The 21,871-nt window shown below is 43.3% G+C and overlaps 1 protein-coding gene across 3 annotated transcripts in view; it reads left to right on the forward strand.

The window, feature by feature from the left end:
* Positions 1-21,871, forward strand: part of AGPAT5 (1-acylglycerol-3-phosphate O-acyltransferase 5) — a 49,819-nt gene that overhangs the window by 24,118 nt on the left and 3,830 nt on the right. For all 3 annotated transcript variants that reach the window (XR_009047710.1, XR_009047709.1, XM_057696958.1), the window contains exons 5-7: positions 1,505-1,595; positions 14,763-14,924; positions 20,900-21,023. Coding sequence is in view for 1 of the 3 variants with exons in the window: in XM_057696958.1 (XP_057552941.1) it covers positions 1,505-1,595; positions 14,763-14,924; positions 20,900-21,023 (377 nt within the window). In the remaining 2 variants the exon portion in view is untranslated. The remainder of the gene's footprint in view (positions 1-1,504; positions 1,596-14,762; positions 14,925-20,899; positions 21,024-21,871) is intronic.

The following is a 21,871-nucleotide window of genomic DNA, read 5'->3' on the forward strand; positions in this document are numbered from 1 at the left end:
TTGAAGATAGATTTTCTTATATGGAAGGTCATCAGTAAAGAAAAACAGACTCTCTGGTTCCTTCCAAATGAAAATTTAGCAGAATAGAAGTTATAAGAACAGTAGCAAAAATCTGGTACATAATTTGATTGGTTTGTGACCATTTGTCAGTTTTTTCCTGTCATCCTCACTGCTCCCCTGTCGTTGAGCAGGGATTTCACTAATATTTTCCTTAATTGAGAAGCAGGTCCAGAAATGTCAGACCCTGTGGTCAGTCTTCTCTTGCCCCAGTGCTCCACTTTTAGTCCCTCCCTTTCCTCTGCTGCCACCTTCTCTATTGCCAGGGGAACTAAAGAAGGGAGCAGGCTTTTTGTCAGCAATTTGAAAGCTGTAGCAAGGAAGTTATCAGATGAAAACACCTCTGTTGTGCTGGGCTCTCATTCCCGAGAGAAGCAGAACTGCTTTGTGTCATGGTCTTTTTGGAGGCAGTTGCTGAGAAGGCAACATGTAAAGCTGGTGGCGGGGAAGGTGGGTCCCCTAGGTCAGGGGGATTAGCTACTCGTGTCAGGTTTTTCTTCCCACCAGATGCGTCGTCATCATCATGGCAGATTTCTAAAGCAGGTCTGTTTTCATTGTAACAGCAAATTGCAGCATTATTTTCTACCAAGCGCTGTATCAAATAGATTATATGAATTACCACCTTTTATCCCTACAATATCTCAACGAGGCATAGGTACCCTGTCACTTCATTTTATAGACGAGGAAACAAGGTGCAGAGAGGATGAGTAACATCAGTTCTAAAGTTAGGAGTTTTTCAGTATACAGTTTCCTGTTTCTGTTTTTCCTTTCCCAAAGCAGGTAAGTGTAAAAGCTTAGACTAATCGATTACTTAGTAAACATCCAGCTTGATTTATAACTTAATTTGTAATTGATTTCTATAATTTATATAATTAATTTATGAAGCCGCCTGTAAATTGAGTCATTTAAAATGCATTAAGGGAGCTGTATAAAATAAGAGTACTGTGTGAATCTTTCAAAATATGAACACCTATTACCTTTTATATTGTGGAAATGTATGTAATTATATATGGTTTCCCCCAAATGAGATGTACTTATGGACCCTGATGTCTAAAATTTACACCTTTTCAAAAACCGTTTTGCAGAATTTTAAGGAGAAAAGCTCTTTCATTAACGAATTGGGGCTCTGTATGAGTCTGCATTTCGTCGCCAGTTTTTAAATTAGTGAATATTAACGTGTAATTAGAAACGCTGTTAGGTTCTTAGTAACTGACCCACAAATGAGTGTAGGACTGCATTTCAAATATAGTCTATGTTATGTTAAGACTTAATTGAATTTGTGCATTTTGGTTGTTCTGCTTGAAATGAAGGTCATAGGTCATTGAATATACATTTTTCCCCACCATGGGAAATCCTCTTAGGATTAATAGGGTTAGCATTGGTAAGTTAACAGCAGCAACGAAAACACTCACATAAAACAAACCAGATTTTCTTTATGGTTTCCCAGATGTATCTTGTGATTTTTCCAGAGGGCACAAGGTATAATCCAGAGCTAACTAAAGTCATTTCAGCTAGTCAAGCATTTGCTGCTCAAGAAGGTAAGTAAAAAATTAATTATATTTGAAAATATGATTTGATAATGACCTTGTAAATTTTTGTTCTTAGAGAAGATGTTTTATGTTTTATAACAGATGAATGTTTTTATTCCTTGAATGAATGTCTGTATCATCTCTTAGGAAATGAAGTTTCTTCTCATTAATTTATATGCATGTTATTACATATGTCTGAGAGATTAAACTCAAGTGCTTGCTACAGTACATATTCCAGTACCATGGATCTAGGTAGAATCTATCTAGGTACAAGATTCTCTAGATGGAACCTTTTTCTGCAGTGTGGTTTCTGTACGATAGATAGAGTTTCTCTTCTGTAGGTTGGCAGACCTAGAGTGGAATCTGGGTTCTGACGTTTGTTAGCCGTGGCTGCAAACTGCCTGGCGTTACTGGGCATCAGTTTGCTCCTCTCTTTAAAAAGATCTGTGGATTCTGCATCCATGGATTCAATCAACCACAGAAGGAAAATATTTTAAAAAATTTTTTTTCAGGAAATTCCAAGAAGCAAAACTTGAAAAGCAACTATTTACATAGCATTTACAACTATTTACATAGCATTTGTATTGTATCAGTTATTATAAGTAATCGAGAGTTGATTTAAAGCAGACCGGAGGACAATGCGTAGGTTATATGCAATGCTAGTTCATTTTATATGAGGGACTTGAGCATCTGTGGACTTTGGTGTCCAAGGGGTGTATCTGGGTTTGAGGGTGGTCTCAGAAGCAATCCCCTGTGGATACCGAGGGGTAATACCTACACCCATGGGTATGCCTAAATCTGCGTGAGAATTAAAGTAGAGGATAGGTGAAGTTCCTATTGGAGAATATTCCACAAAGTTGATTCACGGTACTTAAAAGCTATTTATGTCCCCAATAGTGAGAATGTTCTTAACATCCATGTTTTAGAAAATTGGATAACTGATACACCAGTAAGCTATACAATTTAGCCAAAATGGCTGTGTCCTCAGAGGCGTCTCTGCAGACTGAGTGTGGACCGGCATGTGGCCTGCAGGCTTGCTCAGCGGCACTGACTGAGCACACGCCTTGCTGCCAGGGCCTCTGCGGTCAGGAGAACCCACCGCGAGCTGCTGCTGTTGCGTCTGCTCCGACCCGCGTGCGAGTGAGCATTCGCGGTGTGGCCGGTGCCTCAGCAGAAATGCGTGTTTCGTTCCAGTTACTGTGAGTTAGCTCGCTGTGATCTGAGCAGGACGTCTCCCCCGAGACCTCCATCCGGCTGGTCTCCACTCCTTCCTCCCGTTCTGGCGCTTCCCTCCGGGTCTTCCCTCCAGGCGCCTCGTCTGCTTCACTCTCTCCTGCTTCACATGTTACTTCCAGTGTCTGACTTTGGTCTTTTTCATTTATTTCACTTTCTGTGGTTTTCACGGTGGCCTTCACCTGACTCCATAGCTGTCGCCACTGTTGATGTGACCGCTGATGCCTCATGAGCACTTTCTCCCACCCGCACCTCCCCACCTGGCTCGAGACCTGGGTTCACAGCTGCCCAGCAGAGAGCTTCACTGACTGGCTCAAAGACACATCCCAAGCGTGGTGTGTCAAATTCAGTGTTTATCGTTCCACTCATATGCTGTATCAGCTGGGCCTCTCTCCAAGTTCTTTCAGCTTTTCCTTACGGAATATATCAAGTATCCCTCTTGAACCAGCATTTAGTCTTAGATGAACATTACCACTAGCTTTGGGTTACATTCCCAAGCACATATTATTCATATAACCTTAGACAAGTTACTTTATTTCTTTTGGTCTATTTCCTTATTTGTAAATCAGGAATCATAATGTCTCCTTCATAGGGCTTTTGTGAAATTCAGTGACATAATGTTTATAGAAATCCTGGTATGTAATATATATTTACTAAGTTATTCTTACTAACTTAGAAGGTGGAGGAGAGGTACCACCACAGGTAAATCTATTAATAATGGCGAAAATTGATAGCCGATTCTGAGGGATAAAACAGAAGGACTAATAAAATTGGATATAAGAACCCAAATCATTGCCATTTTGGGCTACTTTGTGAAAGGCAAGCAAGGCTTGTGTCTCGTAACCGCATTCCTTTAAGAAATATTTATTACAAAACAGATATGAGTCCTTATCCAGATACTGGATAAGAACACAAGTATTTGATGTACAGAGTTGAGATGTGAGAAGCACAGGTGACACCCTGTGGGCGTTGAAGGAAGAGAGAACTAGCTGACACACGGGGTGTCTGAATGACTGCCAAGAGGAGGTGACATCGGAAATGTAGACTTAGGACCCACGCGTATGGTGAAGGCGGGGAGCTCTAGGTATAAGAAACAACAATACCAAAGAGTTAGATGTCTTCAAGCACAAGATGAGTGAAGAACAGCGGTGTGAGTTCAGTGTGTTGAGCTGGCGTGAGTATCAGTCACAAAGGCTCTGAACTCTAGGCTCAGTGGTCTGGACTTCACAGTCAAATGGAAGTCATTGAACAGTATTCTTGTTAATTCGTTCATTATGTTTTATTTAAGAAGTCACAGTCTTAATTCCACTTTTCTAAAAGCATGTTCTGTAACTGAGCCCACAGGATGTTTTGGGGAAAAAAAGGGTTTCGTGTGGAAGGGAGTTTAGAGAATGTTGCATTTTATGTCCTTTCCTTAGGGAGTTACAGTTCACACTTGTGTATTAGTCGCAGAAAAGATCTATTGTAAAAATGTCTTATTTGTTTAATGAACTGTTTTCTAGATTTATATAAGAAGGAAAACAGGGACCTAAAATTGTTACACAAAATTTGGGCTTTTCATGAAGTGAATGCTTAGGGTTTCAGAAAATTACAGCTCTCCTGAATTTTCCCTTCTCTAACGATTCCAGATTGCTGGGCCTGCCTTTCACAAAATATGTATTTTACTCTTTGAGGCTTAATAGTTTATAGATGAATTAGTTTGAGACTCTTCATAAAAACTTGAGTTATGAAGGCTGTAAACTATATAAATTTTCGGTTACTCTTGTGTGTCATCTCCTGTATCCACTTTAATTCTGTTTAGGAAATACAATTTTATGTTAGAGGAGATGAAAGGGAAACAATAAACTTAATATTTGGGAATTTTTTTCTTGTTACTTTTCATATCTTGTAACATTTGATGCATTTTGTTGTCATTAAATAATCATCTACATCTTGGAACACATGCTTTTGGTGAGTTGAACAGAGAGTTGAACCAGGGAGAAGTTGGCTAGAGTGCTTTAAGTCCTCGAACTGTGCTGATTTCACTTTTGATTTCTAATACGTAACACATCCGGCTAAGGTGGTACAAGTGTCAGTAGTGTCTTCTAGGAGTTTGTAAGTTAATAGGAGAGAGAAAACATGGTAGTCTTTGTTATCTGTTGGTGTGTAACACACCATCCCACACCTCAGTGGCTTAAAAAGACATTTATTATCTCCTGGTCTCTGTGGGTCAGATGTGGCTTAGCTGGCGGCTTCTCGCTCAGGGTCGGTCGGAGGCTGCAGTCAAGGTGCCGCTGGGGCTGTGGTCACACCCTGGCCCCCCTGGGGAGGAGCCCCTGTGCTCATCACACAGCTGTCGACAGGCCTCGGGTCCTCACTGGCTGTGGCCTGCGGTGTCAGTTTCTTGCCATTTGAACCTCTTGGCAGAGCTCCTCACAGCACGACCCTCGGGCGAGGATCAGGGAGCCGGTGGGGACAGAAAGAGGGAGAGGTCGTGACTGTGAGGGCATAGGGGAGGGGAGCAAGGCCGGCGCAGGCTTCTCAGAACCAAATCTCAGAAAGACACTTTATCACTTTTGCCAAATTGTCTTTGTTAGAAACAGTTCACTGGGTCCAGCCCACACTCAGGGGGAGACGACAAGGGTGTGACTCGAGGAGGTGGGGATTACCAAGGGCCATTTTGGAGGCTGCCAACCTCAATGATATTTAAATAAGAGTTTTACATAAATAGTAACGTTTAACTAGAATATGACAAGAAAAGAATAAGCACTTTAGAGTAAGCACACTTGAGGGTAAATCATTTCTGGATGGGGGTTCAGTGAGGCTTCCTGGAGGAGGAAGCACTGAGCTGGGCTGTAAAGAATCTCATTGGAAGAGGTGTTGGTTGTGGGGAGGGCTGCTTCTCAGTAGGAAAGGATGGCATGAGCACAAGCATGCCGAGTGCTCTCTCCGCTCAGTGGGTGGGGGGTGGGAGCCAGACGGTGAGAAAGGTGGGGGTGTCTCCGGCCTGAACACGACTCAGCAGGGGCAGCGGAGTCTTCACAGCAGTGATCAGACGGCCGGAAACTAGTACGCTGTTTCCAGCAGCTTTGCCTCTTACAGTGCTTTATGATGTGTGATGACTAATTCATTAATTTTAAATACACGAAGCAAGTGTCAGTTAGCCCTGGACGTTCTGTTGTGTCTCGTCACGGGTCAGATCACGCGTTCTTTGTTGAGGTGCAGTAAATTTGCCTGATGGAATGAGTATAATCCCGGATTATTGTCTGTGTGGAGAAGAACACAGAATTATTGTGTGTTTTAGCTTTGAAGGACTTCTGATTTCTTTTGTAAAATTTATCTCTGTGTGTGTGTGTGTCCCTATATAAATACTGGTGTGCTTTCTTCAGTTGGGTAAAACAAATGTTTATTTGCAAATAGATTTAATTACCGTGTCACATTTATTCAGAGGTGCCGTTTCAGTCCGGGTTTTAGGGCCGGGGCTAGTCCGTCGCCCCAGGCTGCCGTGACAAGCTGCCACAGGCTGAGCGGCTTAAACAGAAGGCATTTATTTTCTCACGGCTCTGGAGGCTGGACGTCCAGGAGCAAGGTGCCGGCAGGGCTGGTTGCTCCCGAGGCCCCTCTTCCGGGCTTGCAGACGGCCGCCTTCACGCTGCGTCCTCGCACGGCCTTTCCCTGTGTGCTCACAGAGAGGGGGCTCAGGCGCCTCTCCTCTTTTTATAGGGACATCAGTTCTGTTGGACTAGAGCCCCACCTCTATAACCTCGTTTAACCGGAATTACCTCCCTAAAGGTAAGGGACTTACCTCCCTCAAGGCCCTTCGTGGTTAGGGCTTCAGAATGAATGAATGGGGACAGGGACAGACACTTCAGCCCATAACAGGACCTTAAATTACTTTTCTGTATGTAATTACATTTAATACTAATGTTTCTAAATTTATTATTTTAAAACCAATGTAAGATGACTACCTTATATGAATACATTATATAAATATTATTTACCTGATAAGTTTAGTAGCTTACATATAGCTACTAAAATCTACTTACTTTTTAAAATCCACACTAATTTTGTGATGCTAAAACAAGTACTTTTAAGTAATTCTTAAAATAGCATAATAATGATATATATTGTAGCTTTCTAAATCTAATAATACCCTAGTCACCAATAGCTGACCATTATTGGTCTGTCATTTTTCTGTGAGTTATAAAGCTTTCTCAAAGTTACCAGAAGGGGGAAAAAATGAATAATGTGTCTCGTGGATGTAATTTTTAACTGCTAACTATTCTTTCTTTAAATTCTGTAACTGGGAAAACTTTCTGTCTGTTAGAAGTATATTTTTTTGTGGCTATAAAGGTAATTATTTCCCACCACACACAAAGGACACTGGTTTGTGAACAGTATAGCTAGAAAAAAATGTTTCCTGTTTTCTTTCCTCTTAGGTCACAACTAAATGAGATTGCTTGAAAATAAAAACAAACGAACTCGTTTTTCCAGCTGTTAAGCTAATTTTTCTTCAGGAAAATTGAAACTTAATAGCGCTTGTGACTGTGATATGTTTTGCTTCAAAACATTAATGATTTTGCTCCTAAAGTACGCCTTCATTTGAATCTGACTTAATAAACGAATAGAAAAACAAACCAAAACCAACCTTTTAAATTTAGGTGTTTAAAATTTGATACTTGTTTACATGTTTGTCATCATACCATATAATATTGACCATGGTGATGGCTGGTTTAAGAGGTGGGAGTGGTGGGTGTAGGTGTGTCTGTTTGTCTGTCTTATAAACCCTAAATATTTCAAGGCCCTGGTTATCACTATTTCCTAGAAGTATTTTGCTTCAGAAAAATATTAGCCAGAAAATATGTTTATTTATTCTTAGAGTTGTTGTGTAAGGGATGTCTGTGTTAGAGCATCATGAATTCTTAATACTGTCCTTCAAGTGTTGTGAGATTAATGATCCCTTCTTACTTGAAACTGAATGTTAGTTATTCCTTTAAAAAAGACTTACTCATATTTCCAATAAATCAGTCAGGATTTTGTTTAACTACAACCTCTCCGGGACAAAAATTAAGATTTTGAGAGGTCTGAAATATTGGTAGAGTCTTCAAGAAACTACCAAGCAAGGTATATATTGAAGGCTACTCAATTGTGTAATACTACATTTAGAGAAAAGAGAATTATTTTTTCAGAAATGCTAACATAGAACTTGTCATTTCAGAAAACTATGGTAAAACATCTAGTTAAGGAAAGCGTCAGCATAGTATGTAAATATAATAGGATTATATGGTAGAGTAGTATGATAGAAATGTAAATAAAATAGTATAAATATAATAATACTACATCGTATAATAGCATTCAATAAATATGAAGAAAATAACATGGTGAGTTAAAAACGATCTTTTTGTGTTTCTAAAATGTTTGTTTTGTTAAGTGACCAATTCGATTATTTTCATTTAAATCCAACAACCTATGATACAGTGACCTCTTCCTCTTCTGACTTCCCGAGGAAATTCATTTGGGGCCAGTCGCTGAGCAGTTCCTGCTGTTTTGTGTCGTCCTGTGTCTGTTCATCTTTGCAGTGATTTGCACAAAGCTGCCTGTTCCTAGAAAGGCCACAACATAAACCTCATGGATGTCAATTACTGTTGAGTCAAAGATCATAGATGGTTTGGGATATACAAACAGAAAAGAATTATGTTGGAAAGCCACACTCAAACCTTATATTCCCAGTCTGGAATGTTTTGTTGCTGTATGCTAGTCATTTCTGAAAAAGAACAGGAGTGAATAAAGGATGTTGAGAAGGCTTTCATATTATGTTTGTAGTGACGGTCAAGAAACCTGGGTTTTCTTTGCGTATCAGCTCCTCCGTCACCGTCTAAATTGCAGCCTCTTTATTGCACTTCTGGATCCTTCGGCCTCGAACTTCCTTTTTCTGTAGCGTGACTCCCGCTGGCACCCGGTCAGGTGGTCAGGTGGTCAGGTGGCGGTCTCTGGGGGAGTGGCGGCAGCAGGGGGCAGTGCTTGTAGATCTGGGAGAACTGGGCGGGGGGCAGGTCACCTGTCACAACACTCCAGTGGGGCGTTGGGCATCACAAGCGCTCAGGGATTTTGAGAGCTTTGCTTTACCTCCTCGAGGTCCTTTCCATACCATTTACTTAAACATTTTTACCAGAATGAATATTGCTGTTACTCCTCCTGCCTTTCGCACTCCTTCCGTGAATTCCGGATCCGCTCAAGCCTGGTCTGAACTCTCATCAGCAGTTCTCACATTGGTGCTGGAACCAGCGGCGTCAGCACGGCTGAGGCGCAGCCGCGCAGCTGACCCTGAGGCATCCCAGAGTTCTAGAACCACTGGTCTAAGTAAAATTAGTCATGTGGTCAACAAGTTAGTTGGGTCAGATTTTGGGGTTTTAACCCGAACATGTGGATCTAATACTTACTGGGAAACCTTGATTTTATACTTAAGTTTCATTAGGAAAAAGAAAACAATAATAGCAGTTCCTTACCCATGATAGGGAACAGACATGGGGAACAGGGAAGAGGCTTTCCATCGGGGTCCTGTAAGCATTCAGGTACCGTTTTCCTAATTTAACCCATTCAGTTATGTGAAGTGTTCCATTTGAACTCATTTTCCTTAGAAGCGCTTTAGATGTTTTGCTTTCCAGTGGTTGCTAGGAAATTTGGCCTCCTACATAACTTACTCTTCCCCCTGCAGCTATTAAAGTGAGCTCATAGAGGTCTTTACCGCAGCAGCCCGCAGGCGTAAGCTTTTACAACTCTAGTAGTAGAAAACAGGAGTGTTAGTGACACACCTACAGCAGCAAAACAGATGCCTAGAATTTTCATGTTATTGAGCAAGTTATATTATTGAGCAAGAGAGTTGTGGTTTTAGAACTCTTTAGGATTTGTGGAGTGCAGCTTCCATCCTTTGAATAGCACTGGCTACTGTATAGGTTTAAGGGTCCTTTCAAAACATAAAAACAAAAGGATTTTTTGGGTAGACTTCACTCAAAGTTATTATTATATCTGAAACATTATAGAAGCAAATTTAAGTGGCAAATGGCAAGCTAATAATATTTGTAAATATGGCATATTAATAAGCTTCGTATAGAAAGAGCTCTTGCTAATTATTAAGAAAAAGACATAAATGGAAAAATAGAAAAAGGACATGAATAGGAAATTTGAATGACCCACAAATGAAGAACAAAGAACAAATGTTCTTCCTCCCAAATAGTCAAAGGAAAGCAAGTTAAGTGAGCACTCTGAAACCAGCTTTTGAAGGTCAACCTGGCAAACATTAAAAAAGTTACCGCCCAGTGTTGGCCCAGGTTTGGTGGAAAAGACACACTTATCTTTCTACTGGGAGCTAAGATGGCATATTTGTTTCCCATGGTGCTGTAAAAAGTTGCCACAGACTTGGTGTCTTAAAACGATACAGGTGTGTCCTCTTATGGTTCAGGAGGCTGTCTCTGAAATGGGCCTCACCGGCTAAAATCAAGGTGCAGATGTAGTTCTGTTTGTAGGCTCTCAGGGCAAGTCCATTTTCTTGCTCAGGATCCAGTGCTGGTTTAATGCTCTTGCTTTTACAGTCTTGAAATGGCACTGGGTCCGGCAGATTGTGTAGCTAGTTTTGCCTCTACCTCTTCCTTGCTGTTTCTTCCTCTGAACCCTTTTTTTTTCCCCCCGCTTAATTCTGGCCTCTCTTTCCTTGGCCCTCCGTAACTCTCAAGGCCTTGTGGAGCTCCCCTGGGCCTCCCAGCCACACTCTGCTGCCCCCGCCCCGCAAGTCCCCTCCCCTGGCCTCGACATTCCTTGGCGGTCCGTAACCTGGTTGTTTTCTACCTTCTTCAGTAACTGGGAACGAGAGAAACATCCATGCTGTCTGCCTTCCTCAACCAGTCTGCACCGTCCAGTCTCACCTGAGCCAACAGTGCCGTGTTTAGCAATTCTTTATTGTTCTCTTGTTGACTGTTTGTTTTTCAGATTTCCCACCTCACCTCTCAAGGTTTCTTTGCCTTGAAGAAGTTATGTTTCTCTGACAAGATTGTGTCATACAATCATATTTCTCTCTCCTTATTTCAAAATCTTGATGCTGCTTCAGTAATTTCCTTTTGCTTACATCACCTGTACGCTCTTCTGTGCTAGGTTTGCCCCCAGTTTACAAGCACAGTCTGTTTCTCACATCAGTGGCGTGTGTGTGTGTGTGCGTGTGTGTGTACGTACATATATGTACACCCCACCTAAGGATTTGCTGTTTGCTCTCCCTCTTTGCTGCTAAAGGAGACGTGCAGGCCCCGTGCGTTCTCACATTTACTCCGGCCCCTCTCCACACGTTAACCCCAGTGCTCTCTGACTTAAAGTGTCACGTCACTCTCATCACTTCTGTTTGTTAACGTGCATGGAATATACAAAATCGTTGTTTCCGATCACCTTTTCATCTCTCCCTTTAATATTCTCAGACACTGCCATGACTTCAAGTGTCATGTCTACTCAGATGATTCCCAAATGTTTACCTCTGCCATCTTAAAGATCATGTTTTCAGCTACTCCTAGAGGGTTCTATCCAACTTCAGCTTCTGCTATACCACTTGACTCGGGTTTTCCTTCTTTATCTGCCTTCTGCTCTGCCACTTCCCCTCTTTTTGCATGGTGGGTACCTGCGCGCGCGCGCGCGCGCACACACACACACACACACACACACACACACACACACACACACACACACACACACACACACACACACACACACCCCCCCCCCCCCCCCCCCCCCAGCTCTTCCTCCTGGTCATCTCTTCCTGTTCATGGCGCAGCCTTGTCCATGTCTTCTAAGGCAGAAGCCTGGTTGTTTTTTACTCCTTTTTTAAAAAATTACCACATTTAATTTTTGCTGAATCAATGTATACTTGGTTTTTATAACATCACTCGACTAAAATTTCTCTTTTCAGTTTGCGTTACTTCAGTCTTAGTTCAGGACCTCATTGCCTGTGACCTAATGTCCTAAACTATTTCTGAAACCTAAACCGTTTTTCTTAGCACCTAGATATTATTTCTCCCTCGGCCAGAATCCGTGGAGTCCTGCAGATCAGTATAAGTACATCAGCCCATCGTTCTGAGCCTTCGGCAGTGTTGCCCAGTGTGCTTGTCCGTCTCACTCCTCACTGGCTCTGGACGTGTGCCCCACAGACCTTCCACACCCTGCTTCTCTATCTTGGTCCAGCCGTCGTCGGGCTTGCCCCCACTTTCTACCCTACGAGCCTCCCATGTGCTCTTTTTTCTGAGGGCTTTACCAATCAGGAGTGAGTGAAAAATATCGTTAAGTGTGAGTAATATTTTATATTCTGAGGATATTTTTAATCTAAGATATTCTGCCAGGAACTGTAGCTATTTGTTTATTTTATTGCCTCATTAACCTCTAACCTGGATGTTTATAGTTTTAGAGCGGTATCTTGTTAATATTTACTGAATAGAAAAGTACTGAACAAGACATTATAAAGGCTTGTGAGCTGTGTGACTTTGGGCTAATCATTTTATCTCTTTGAACCTTGGTTACTTCATTTGTGCGAGTCAAGTGAGATGATAATATGTGTGTGTGTGTGTGTATTGTGTATATATAACAGCTCCTCCATGGATCAATAAAGATTTTCAATGAGTATCATTTATTTATGTTTCCGAAATATAATACTAACAGCAAAATGTCCGTTATACCAGGCATCACCATGATGGCCCTCAGGGAGGCGCTTGGTCAGAAGGTAAGGTAGAGCATCCTTAGTACCAACTAGAAGTTCAGGAGACCTGGAGATGGACACGAGGCAAAGCAGGTGCTGAAACAGAGACTAGATATTGACCAGCAAGAATTAATTTAATTAGCTGCCACTTTCCTGTTTAGGGCTCAGGGGTTTTCTGTGGTTCCCTAGAGGCAGAGGCAGACCTCAGGGTGGAGGGCTGCAGCTCAAGCAGTTAATTCTGAATGCCTGTGTGGAAATTCTGATGGGTCTGTGTAGTGTTATCATGAAACGGATTTTGTAATAATAACCCAAGGTTTGGGGGCAGTGGAGCGGCCCCCAGCACATGCCTCCGTGAGAGGGCTTCGCCTTCACTTTGTTTCATGCGAGCCATGGGTATTACTTATTCATCTGCCACAAAGTTGATTATTCCAAACCTTCGTTATAACTCATTTTTAGGGATGTATTACTTTTCTGTCTTCTTATCTTCTTACCAACGTAACCTAGATTCTAATAATTAATTGTTCTTACTGAATACCATGGAGTAATCTGTAGAACTATGAACTTAATAAAATTGGGTGAGTTCCAATAGCAAAGAAGGAAGTATTAACTAATTTAATTGGCAAATAAATGTTTCCCAGCCTGGTACACTATTCAGATTTTTGTTATAAGTTTGTGAATAAATTAAGCTGTTTCTGCCCTAGGGACTTAAGTCAGATATGCGGTTGTGGGAATCTTTTTCTTTCCCACACCACTCTGCATTTTAAAAATTCTTCTGCAGGAACATCCCAACATACTATAGCTGTTCTTTCTTATGCAGCTAATTTTCCCTGGAGAGAAGCAGTAGAAAATCCAAATCAAGTGTTTTTCTAGTCTGTTTTCATGTCACTTCTTCAGAGAGCTGCTCTTTTCTGTTAAATTGTCAATAAATATTCTAATCCAGGAAAAGGGGAACAGTAGGAAATAGGAAGGGGAAAGGAACAAAGTCTTAGCATGAGCAGAGCACTAATGAATGTGTGATTAATTATTCTATATAAATTGCAATATTTTCTCAAAGAAGCTTTTAAAAGTATATGTGTGGTATAACTGATTCACTTTGCTGTACACCTGAAACTAACACAATCAGCTGTAAATCAGCTGTACTCCAATACAAATTTAAAAAAATGAAAGTGTGTGTGTGTGTATAATATACTCAAGAGAACTGAAATCCTGTGTTCATACGGAGACTCGTCCGTGTGCGGCATCCATGTGCAGTTTACATGCATGTCCATGCTGCATTGTTCATAATAGCCAAAGGGTGCAGACAACCCAGTCGTCTGCCACCTAGTCAACAGGTTAATAAAATGTGGTCTATCCGTGAAATGGAGCATTATTCAGCTGTGAAAAGTAATGATATCCACATGTTGTGATTTCATTTATGTGAAACGTCCGTAATCAGGAGATCCCTAAAGACTGTGGCAGTGGGGACAGGCGTGTGCAGGGGAGGGTTGTGTACAGTGCCTGCTGCGGGGAAGGGAGAGGTCTCCGGAGAGGTGAAAATGGTCTGGAATTTGATAGTGCTGGTGGTTGTATAGCTCTCTGAATAAACTAAAAACTACCGCATTGTATACTTTACAATGCTGAATTTCATGGTATGTGAATTAGATTTCAGATTTTTAAAATACTTTACTGAGAAACTAGATTCTTCAATTACCCTAAAAGCATCAGGCCAGTATTTCATGTTATATAGACCATATCAGCTCTTAGTTCAGATATTGTACACAGTGGGGGTCATGTGGATGGTCCTACTGCATCTCTATTTTAGTAGAAATAGAACTGAAGGAATTGCAGTCAGAAATTAGGAATTGTACTCCCAAATCTTGAGTGACCATGGGCAAGGTGCCACCCACTTTATTCTGTTGCCAGAAATGAGGATTGAATGTTTGCTCTTGTCAGAGTTTTCCAAATCAGAGGGTTTCTGAGAGGCCGTAAGCTTCTCGGCGGTGGGTTTTCCAACAGCTTACCACGGGGTCTTGTACATATAGATGTTTAATAAATGTGTATTAAATGAATGTTGACTTAAATTGAGAAGGTCGTGTGAGAGCACTGTCTAAACTTTCTTAATGTCCTACAGATATGAGGTTATACCACAAGTATATGCTGGTCTGTCTGTTAGTGGAAATGTAACAATTTAGATGTCATGTTCTACTGCCGAGACGTTTGGTAACTGATTTATGGCCACGTTGAATCCGCTTCTTTGCTAGGCCTTCCAGTATTAAGACATGTGCTGACACCGAGAATAAAGGCGACTCATGTTGCTTTTGACTCCATGAAGAATTATCTCGATGCGATTTATGACGTCACGGTGGCTTTCGAAGGAACTGTGGATGATAGAGGGCAGCGGAAGGAAGCGCCGTCCATGGTCGGTGAGTCGGTCTCAAGTGAGCCGTGTACGTTTACCAATGTACGTGTGTAGTTTATTTTTTAAAAAGGTACGTGTATCCTGGTGTATGACATGGATACAGTTTCCAAGTATATATTTGACGTACTTTTCACAGTTGACATTTCATTAGTCCTGCAAAGTTGGGTACTTCTTGGCTGTCCCACCAGTCCTCGGACTTGCGCAGTATCACGAACTCAGCCTCTTTCTACGCAAGGTTCACACACAGACGTGGAAAAGCTGCATACGTCACAGGACGGAGGGAGACGGAAGAGCACTGGCCTGTCAACACTAGTGTGCACGGTGCTCAGTGTCCATCTCCGTATGTGGTTTTCATAGACCATTTGTGACATCTAGTATCACTGACGAGAAGAAAGACCGTCATGTGTGACTTTTTCTTTTTTTCAGCCATATGCTAGGTATTAAGGACCTTTGAGCGATTGTTTACGTCAGGATAACCAGAAAAAGCTAGCGTCTTAAGAGAGCAGAATGTGTTGGTTAGGCACACGCACAGACACGCTTGATGGCGGGAGACGCCTGCCCGTGGGAATGGCCCAGGAGCCGTCCCCTCCCCAGGGTGTCGGTTGTCGGGGGCCTGTGTTTCACTTGGCGGCTGCTGGCCCTGGGATTGGCTTGCTTGTCGGGGCGCTCCTCTCAGTGGGAGCGAGCTCTCGAAGGTGGGTGTTCAAAACGTGTGCGGGGGGCACCGAGCACAGCGCCCAGAGCAGGAGGCTGGGAGAGAGGACAGAGGGTTAGACAGAGAGGGGCTGGAAAGTGGGAACACGGGTGGTGGCGGGAGGAGGTCAAGCCTGGAGCAGTCGCCTGTGAGGTAAGGCTGGCTGCGCTCAGGACCACCTTCAGCTCAGAGTCAAGCAGGACGCTCAGGCTTTTTTTTTTTTTTTTAATGTAATTCTTTGGCATATAGTATACATCAAACAGTTTAAAAATCAAAACTATATGAAGTATGTAGTGAAATGGCCTGTGTCCACCCTGTCCCCATCCACCTGGTCTCCCCCTCTCCCCCCGCAGGGGTAACCATTTGTCTCCATTCCTTGTGTATTGTATGTACAGAGTTACTGTCCGTCCCTCTCACAAAAAAGACAATAGGTCATACTTTTTTCTCTTTTTCTAACCATTGAAGGAGTCATTGACTGAGTTCTACATTTGAAGAGAGACATGCATTTTGTTATTCAACAGTATTCCCATTAGTTTGTCAAACATTGTGTAAAAGAATAACACATTTTTATTGTTTATGAAAAGCAGATACAATTCCCATATAACCTTTAAACATGCTGCCTTTATTATATCACCGTCCCGTCATAGGAACTCGCGGGCGGGCAGCGTGCACTCAGCCCGACGGCCCGGCCCTGAGCTCCTCCTTCACGTCGTTTCCTGCTCTGTGCCGCTCGCTCCCTGGATCTGGTTTCCTCGCTGTCGCTGAGGCCCTCCCGCGTCTCCATGCGGCCTCTGATGGAGGGCCGTGTGCAGGCCAGGCCACCTTCCCCAGGGAGCCCCTTCCCCTTGGCCGCCCCCATCCCATCTGCGACCTTGCCCCCGGGAAGGCTGCCCTCGCTTACGAGGCTTGCTCCTGCTTTCCCACTGCCGCGGCGCAGGCCGCAGGGAGGGCAGCGCTGGGCACGCCGTGGCTCGGCCTCCTCCCGGCTAGACCGCCAGAGGCTGCGTTTCCCAGGCTCCAGACCCAGCGCCTCCTCCCAGCGCTCCGCTTGGTCTGCACCTCAGCTGACGGTGGCTTTGTGTATTCATGACAGAACGTCTCTGTTTTTTCAAAGGTTGCCTTTTCTAATTGTCACACTCAGGAGCCATGTGGAAAACAAAATGTATCATTTCAGTCAAGAATAAATATTTCTGCAAGGAAAAATACACCAGAAGAAAACCAAAAGACTGAAGACAAATGGGGGATTACAGAAAAAAAGGCTCATTTCCTTCATGTACCAAATGTTCCTATAAATTGATGCGATCAGTAACTCAGTAGAAAAATGGATAAAAGAACAAACAGTTCACAGAAAAAATTGTTCGACCTCGTTCAAAATAAGAAACATTCAAATTAAATCGTACAGTGAGATACCATTGTTTACCACAGGCTAGCAAAGATCCCAGTTAACAGGTTCGGTGACAGGCCGTGGGTGAGACTGAAGTATCCCGGGGACTTTCATACTTTGCTGATAGGAGTGCAGTACAAGACAGCCTCTGCAGAAGTTGTCCAGGCACTGTCTGTCAAATTTACAAAAGCATTTACATTCCCACTGCCAGGGCACTATTCTGCAAATGCACCTGTGCACATAAGAGATGACATCAGTTGTGTGTGGATTTTGATTGTGAGTTGAGACCTTAGCTTGAAAAACTGCTCTTATTATTACATGAATTGATACTCTGCTCTACTTGGTCTAGTATAGATTAAGATTCACCTTAAATTTAAATTATGATGTAGGTCGGTTTAGGTATAAAATTCCATATTGTAGGCACCTTGTGGTCGAGTTTCATTAGTATTAAATGTTATCTCCATACACAGTGGGCTGTTATTTAATACTCGTATTTTATAGCCCAATTAAAAATTTTTTTCTATAAAGCTTTTAGATTGCGATATGCCAGAGGCCGGTGCCTCTCAAAGCCCTGTGGACGGATGGGGGCTCCATCAGAACTGATGGCTCCGTCTGCCTTGGGGGGCCTCAGCTGCACGGCAGGCTGCTCACAGGCTCGCCGCAGGGGGGGCGGAGCTGCGTGCTGCCGGCCCTTCTCATGGGGACCAGCGCCCGTGAGGCCTCGTGCCAGAGAGGGGGCGGCAGGTCGTGGACCGTGTCCTGCCCATTTCATGGTCAATTTCATGAGAAGGTGGTTTGGCTCAAAGCCCATCTGGGCATCCTCTTGTTCAACTGGTCTTTTCAACAGAGTCTGAGCCCTGTCGTGGGCAGTGTCCATTGGGCAGAGGTGAGACAGGGCAGTTTGCTTATAATTGATTTAGAAGTCCTGTTTCTAAAGTGGGTGGTTTACCAGAAGAGTTTGTGAGCTCAAGGACAACAATTGATATTCTGTTTAAGCATTTTGTGTGATTCTAGGTAACTTTTTTCTCTTAATATTTTCTTATATGAAAATAAAACATACTCAGGGGAAAATTACAGGTAACTCAGATGAAGGGAGGAAAACTCTACAAACTCACATGTCCACCTGCAACCCCGGTTAACCGTTCAGATGTTTTCCTCAGAGTCTTCTTTTTCATAACGTCTCTGTGTTGGCATGTGTGTGCCTTTATGTTTTTTTAATGAGATTTTGTATGTGTGTATCTTTCTTCCTGTCTTTTTTTTTCTTGCTTAATGGTATGTTGTGAACATCTTTACATGTCAGTATATACACTTACATAATTTTTGTTAAAGGCTACATAGTGTTCATTGGGGTGAATATACAATGATTTATCCACTCAGTGTTCTGTTGGATTTAGGTCATGTTGTTCTTTTTTTTTTTTCCCCCCACCAGAGGGAAGGGGGCAGGTGGTCAGGCAGGCAGTAGGCAGTGTCGAGGCTCACAGCTCGGCCCGCAGATGTCTCAGGCCCCGCTGTCTGTGCTCCGCCTTTCTCACCCAGCTCCCCGGGCCCAGGGCACACGGGACTCGGTTCCTCCAGAGACTAGACCTTGTGACATGTCTGGACACTTGGAAGACCTTCCGTATGGCCCTAGCATATCAAGATACTCCAGGGACCTGGTGGAAAAGCTATAGTTAGAGAAAAAATTACACCTTAATTTGCATACTTTTCCCTACATTCCCTAGATGTTATGGTTAATTTTTGCTCGTGCCCTGTGAAATATGCCCCAACTAAAATAGTTTTTACTAATATAGACACAAGAGCTTTATTGAAAATGGAGGGAAGTATTTGTCACTCATTTCCTGTCTTTGGTGGGAGAACCTCCTGGACATGCTGAGAGTTGATCTGGTGCTTGGATGGTCTGTGTTTGGGTGCCTGGGCAGGGCCTGGGCCGGTCTGGCTCCCCTGCCAGATGCTGGGCCTTGCTTGGTTCCTTCAGCCCTGTGCAGAGACGACAGTCCTTGCCTGTAGAGGTGCATGGAGGTCCAGTGAAGTGACGTGCACGAAAGTGTGTTAGCAACGCCACAGAACGGTGTACATTTTAGGTGGGGAAACCTGAAAGCGCCCGTGCGAACGTTGGGGTCCTTTTCTCACGCCGGCATCTTATTAGAGCGTTGCTGACACGCTGCAGGCGCTTTGGTTCATGAGCACGTCTCTCACGCCAGAAGCACAGTCGTTTCACTTCCTGGCAGACTACATCTGCACGTGGACTTGGAATAGCAAGGGTGACGCGCTGTCAGCTGGATGGCCACTTAGTTAACGGACGTGTCCAGGCCGGATGTAGGTAATTCAGTGAAGGTAGGGAAGTCAGTGTCGGCGCCTGTGTGCTTATGTATCAGAGATAGGAATAAGAGGGGCAGGTGAGAAGTCACGTGTGGCTAGCAGAGTCTAGTCACTGACACGTCGCACACGCGTGTGCGGCGTCCTGTCCGCGTGCTCCCAGCACCCTCAGGCAGGGGCTGCTGCTGTCACCTCCCTCGAACAGACGCGGGAACAGGCACAGGGCGGCCGACAGCAGGACTGGGGAGGGGTCCCTGTCCGTGCTTTTCGCCCACGCACAGGCCTCTCCTGAAGGTACTTCCTCAGCAGGTCCTTGATTTAAAGGAAAATGAAACTTGAGGAAAATTAAGAGAAAAATAATGAAAAAGTAAAATCTTCCCTGTGGCAGTGTTTTTGCACATTTATCATCAAAGCCAATTCACCCCTAAAAGTATATAAAAACTAAGGTAACTTTTTGATGGTTGAAATGCAGCACATTAGAGGCGGGACACCAGCAGGGAAGGAGCGCAGTTGTGAGCTCTCAGCAAGCAGGGGTGTGTGGGTCCAAAGGTGCAGCCTTGTGTAAGGACCAGCTTAAAGGCTTCCTCAGACTGTGCAACACACGAGTCACCGTGTCTCAGGACACGTCTCTGAACACACTTTAACTTGAGATAAAAGATGTCGGCCTCCGACTTGCGTACTCACCCAGGGAACATAGTCTTCTCTTAAATCTCGGAGCAGTATTTCCTTATTCTCCAGGAATTTAAATAAGTTAATATGTTCATGTCTCTGCAGAAAGCTACCTACAAAAAAGGGAATTTCTGGGCTCAAAGTTCTTTTTTATCTTGGAATAAATTCTGACCTCATCTCTTGTGCAACCCAGGCTGAAAAAAGGAGCGTCTACTTCTTTCAAATTAGTGTGTTTTAGGAACTGTAGTTATTTAAGGGCTCAGCTATTCCACAAAGATAAATTTGGTTCCCGAACCAAGTAGAGTATGTTAAAATGTGGCACGGATCAGGAAAGCAAGGAGCCCAGTGAGTAGAAACCACCAGCAAGTCACCGGGGAGGGGAGGCCTGTGGAGTGTGGCCTGGCCACGTGGAGTCCTGGAGAGAGGCCCTGGCCAGCTCAGCACTGGGGGCTGAGGGCTTAGGTACCTCTGTGCATCCAGTGGGAGCACCAGTGATGTGTGACGAGCTCTAGGCTTGGAACGGGGGGCTGGTGGCCCCATGCAGGTGATTGGTGGGTCTGATGGTGGCTGGCGTCTGGGGATCCCTTCAGAGGGCGGGTCCCAGCTTCTAGGAGAGGCCAGCCCCCTGATCCTGGGCTGCCTGTAGCATCTGTTAAAGACAGTTGTGTGAAAAGTAACATGTGGTTGACTTAACTCATGACCTAGGTAACTGTGGGATACTTGGAAATTATACTCCTTTAGCTTGAAACCCCAAACCACCAGTTTGTAATCTTTATTTTCTTCTAGTTTTTTTCCTTGCTAAAGAAAGAATCTGTACTTCATCATTTTTAAACTTTTTAAACCTCATTTTCATTGTTATTTTATGTAACTGTGAATTCTAAAATAATAAAAATGAAATATTTTTGTTTCTTGTTAGAATTTCTCTGCAAAGAATGTCCAAAAATTCATATTCACATCGATCGTATAGACAAAAAAGATGTCCCAGAAGAACAAGTATACATGAAAAGATGGCTTCATGAACGTTTTGAAATAAAAGATAAGTGAGTAATGGCAGTTCTAGCCCTTCAAAAACTTTGGCCGAACTAAATCACCATAGTAAACAATGTGAAACTAATGTAAACAGTTTTATTATCTTAAGGATGCCTTTTATAAACTCAAGTCTCATTCCATGCCTCACCTGTTCCTGTTTTAAACTTGACTGTTACAAGTCACTGTGAAAGATCTTATTATGGGAGGCTGTCCATTGTTATTTACCACATTTCAATAATTTGTGTGAGATGTAAAATTTTTTCAAAAAAGGGAGAAATACACAGAAAGCTTTGCACTGTTGAGATGCCCCAGACCTGCCCTTCTAGGTCCGGGGGAGTGTGTGTGTGCCAAGGACAGGCTGTCAAGCCGGCCACATATAGAGAATTGAGCTGTGGGCTGGAGGATGGTGTCCCATGTGTATGTGGAACTGACCTCAGTATATTGGTTGGAAAAAGAAGGGGCAGTTGACAGTTTCATGACCAAAGTGTCTTTTAGTATTTTGGGGCCTAAACAGTTTCTGGCGTTGACCTTGTGTTTCTCCCGCTAATAACGTGTCTTTGGAGCAAGTGTGGTTTTGGCCCCTGGCTGAGAGTTCCTGTGAGTCAGCTCCAGGCAGGGCCTCTGGGTGCCGCTGGGGGAGGCATAACTCAAGGTCAGATGAGGGGTGAGCATGTCAGTCTCCCTGTGATTTATGCAAATTTCCTAAGGTAGACATTTTAGAACTTTCTTTTTAGGAAGATAAAAACTGGGTTCTTAGGTTTAGATATAATACTTAGAAATTGAATTTTCTTGGATGAAAACTTCAGAGAATATTATTTATTTACCACTTGTTTGGCTATCAGTGGAAATTTTATCCTTT

Source organism: Hippopotamus amphibius, chromosome 10 (genome assembly GCF_030028045.1).
Source record: "Hippopotamus amphibius kiboko isolate mHipAmp2 chromosome 10, mHipAmp2.hap2, whole genome shotgun sequence".
NCBI classification, from domain to species: Eukaryota; Metazoa; Chordata; class Mammalia; order Artiodactyla; family Hippopotamidae; genus Hippopotamus; species Hippopotamus amphibius.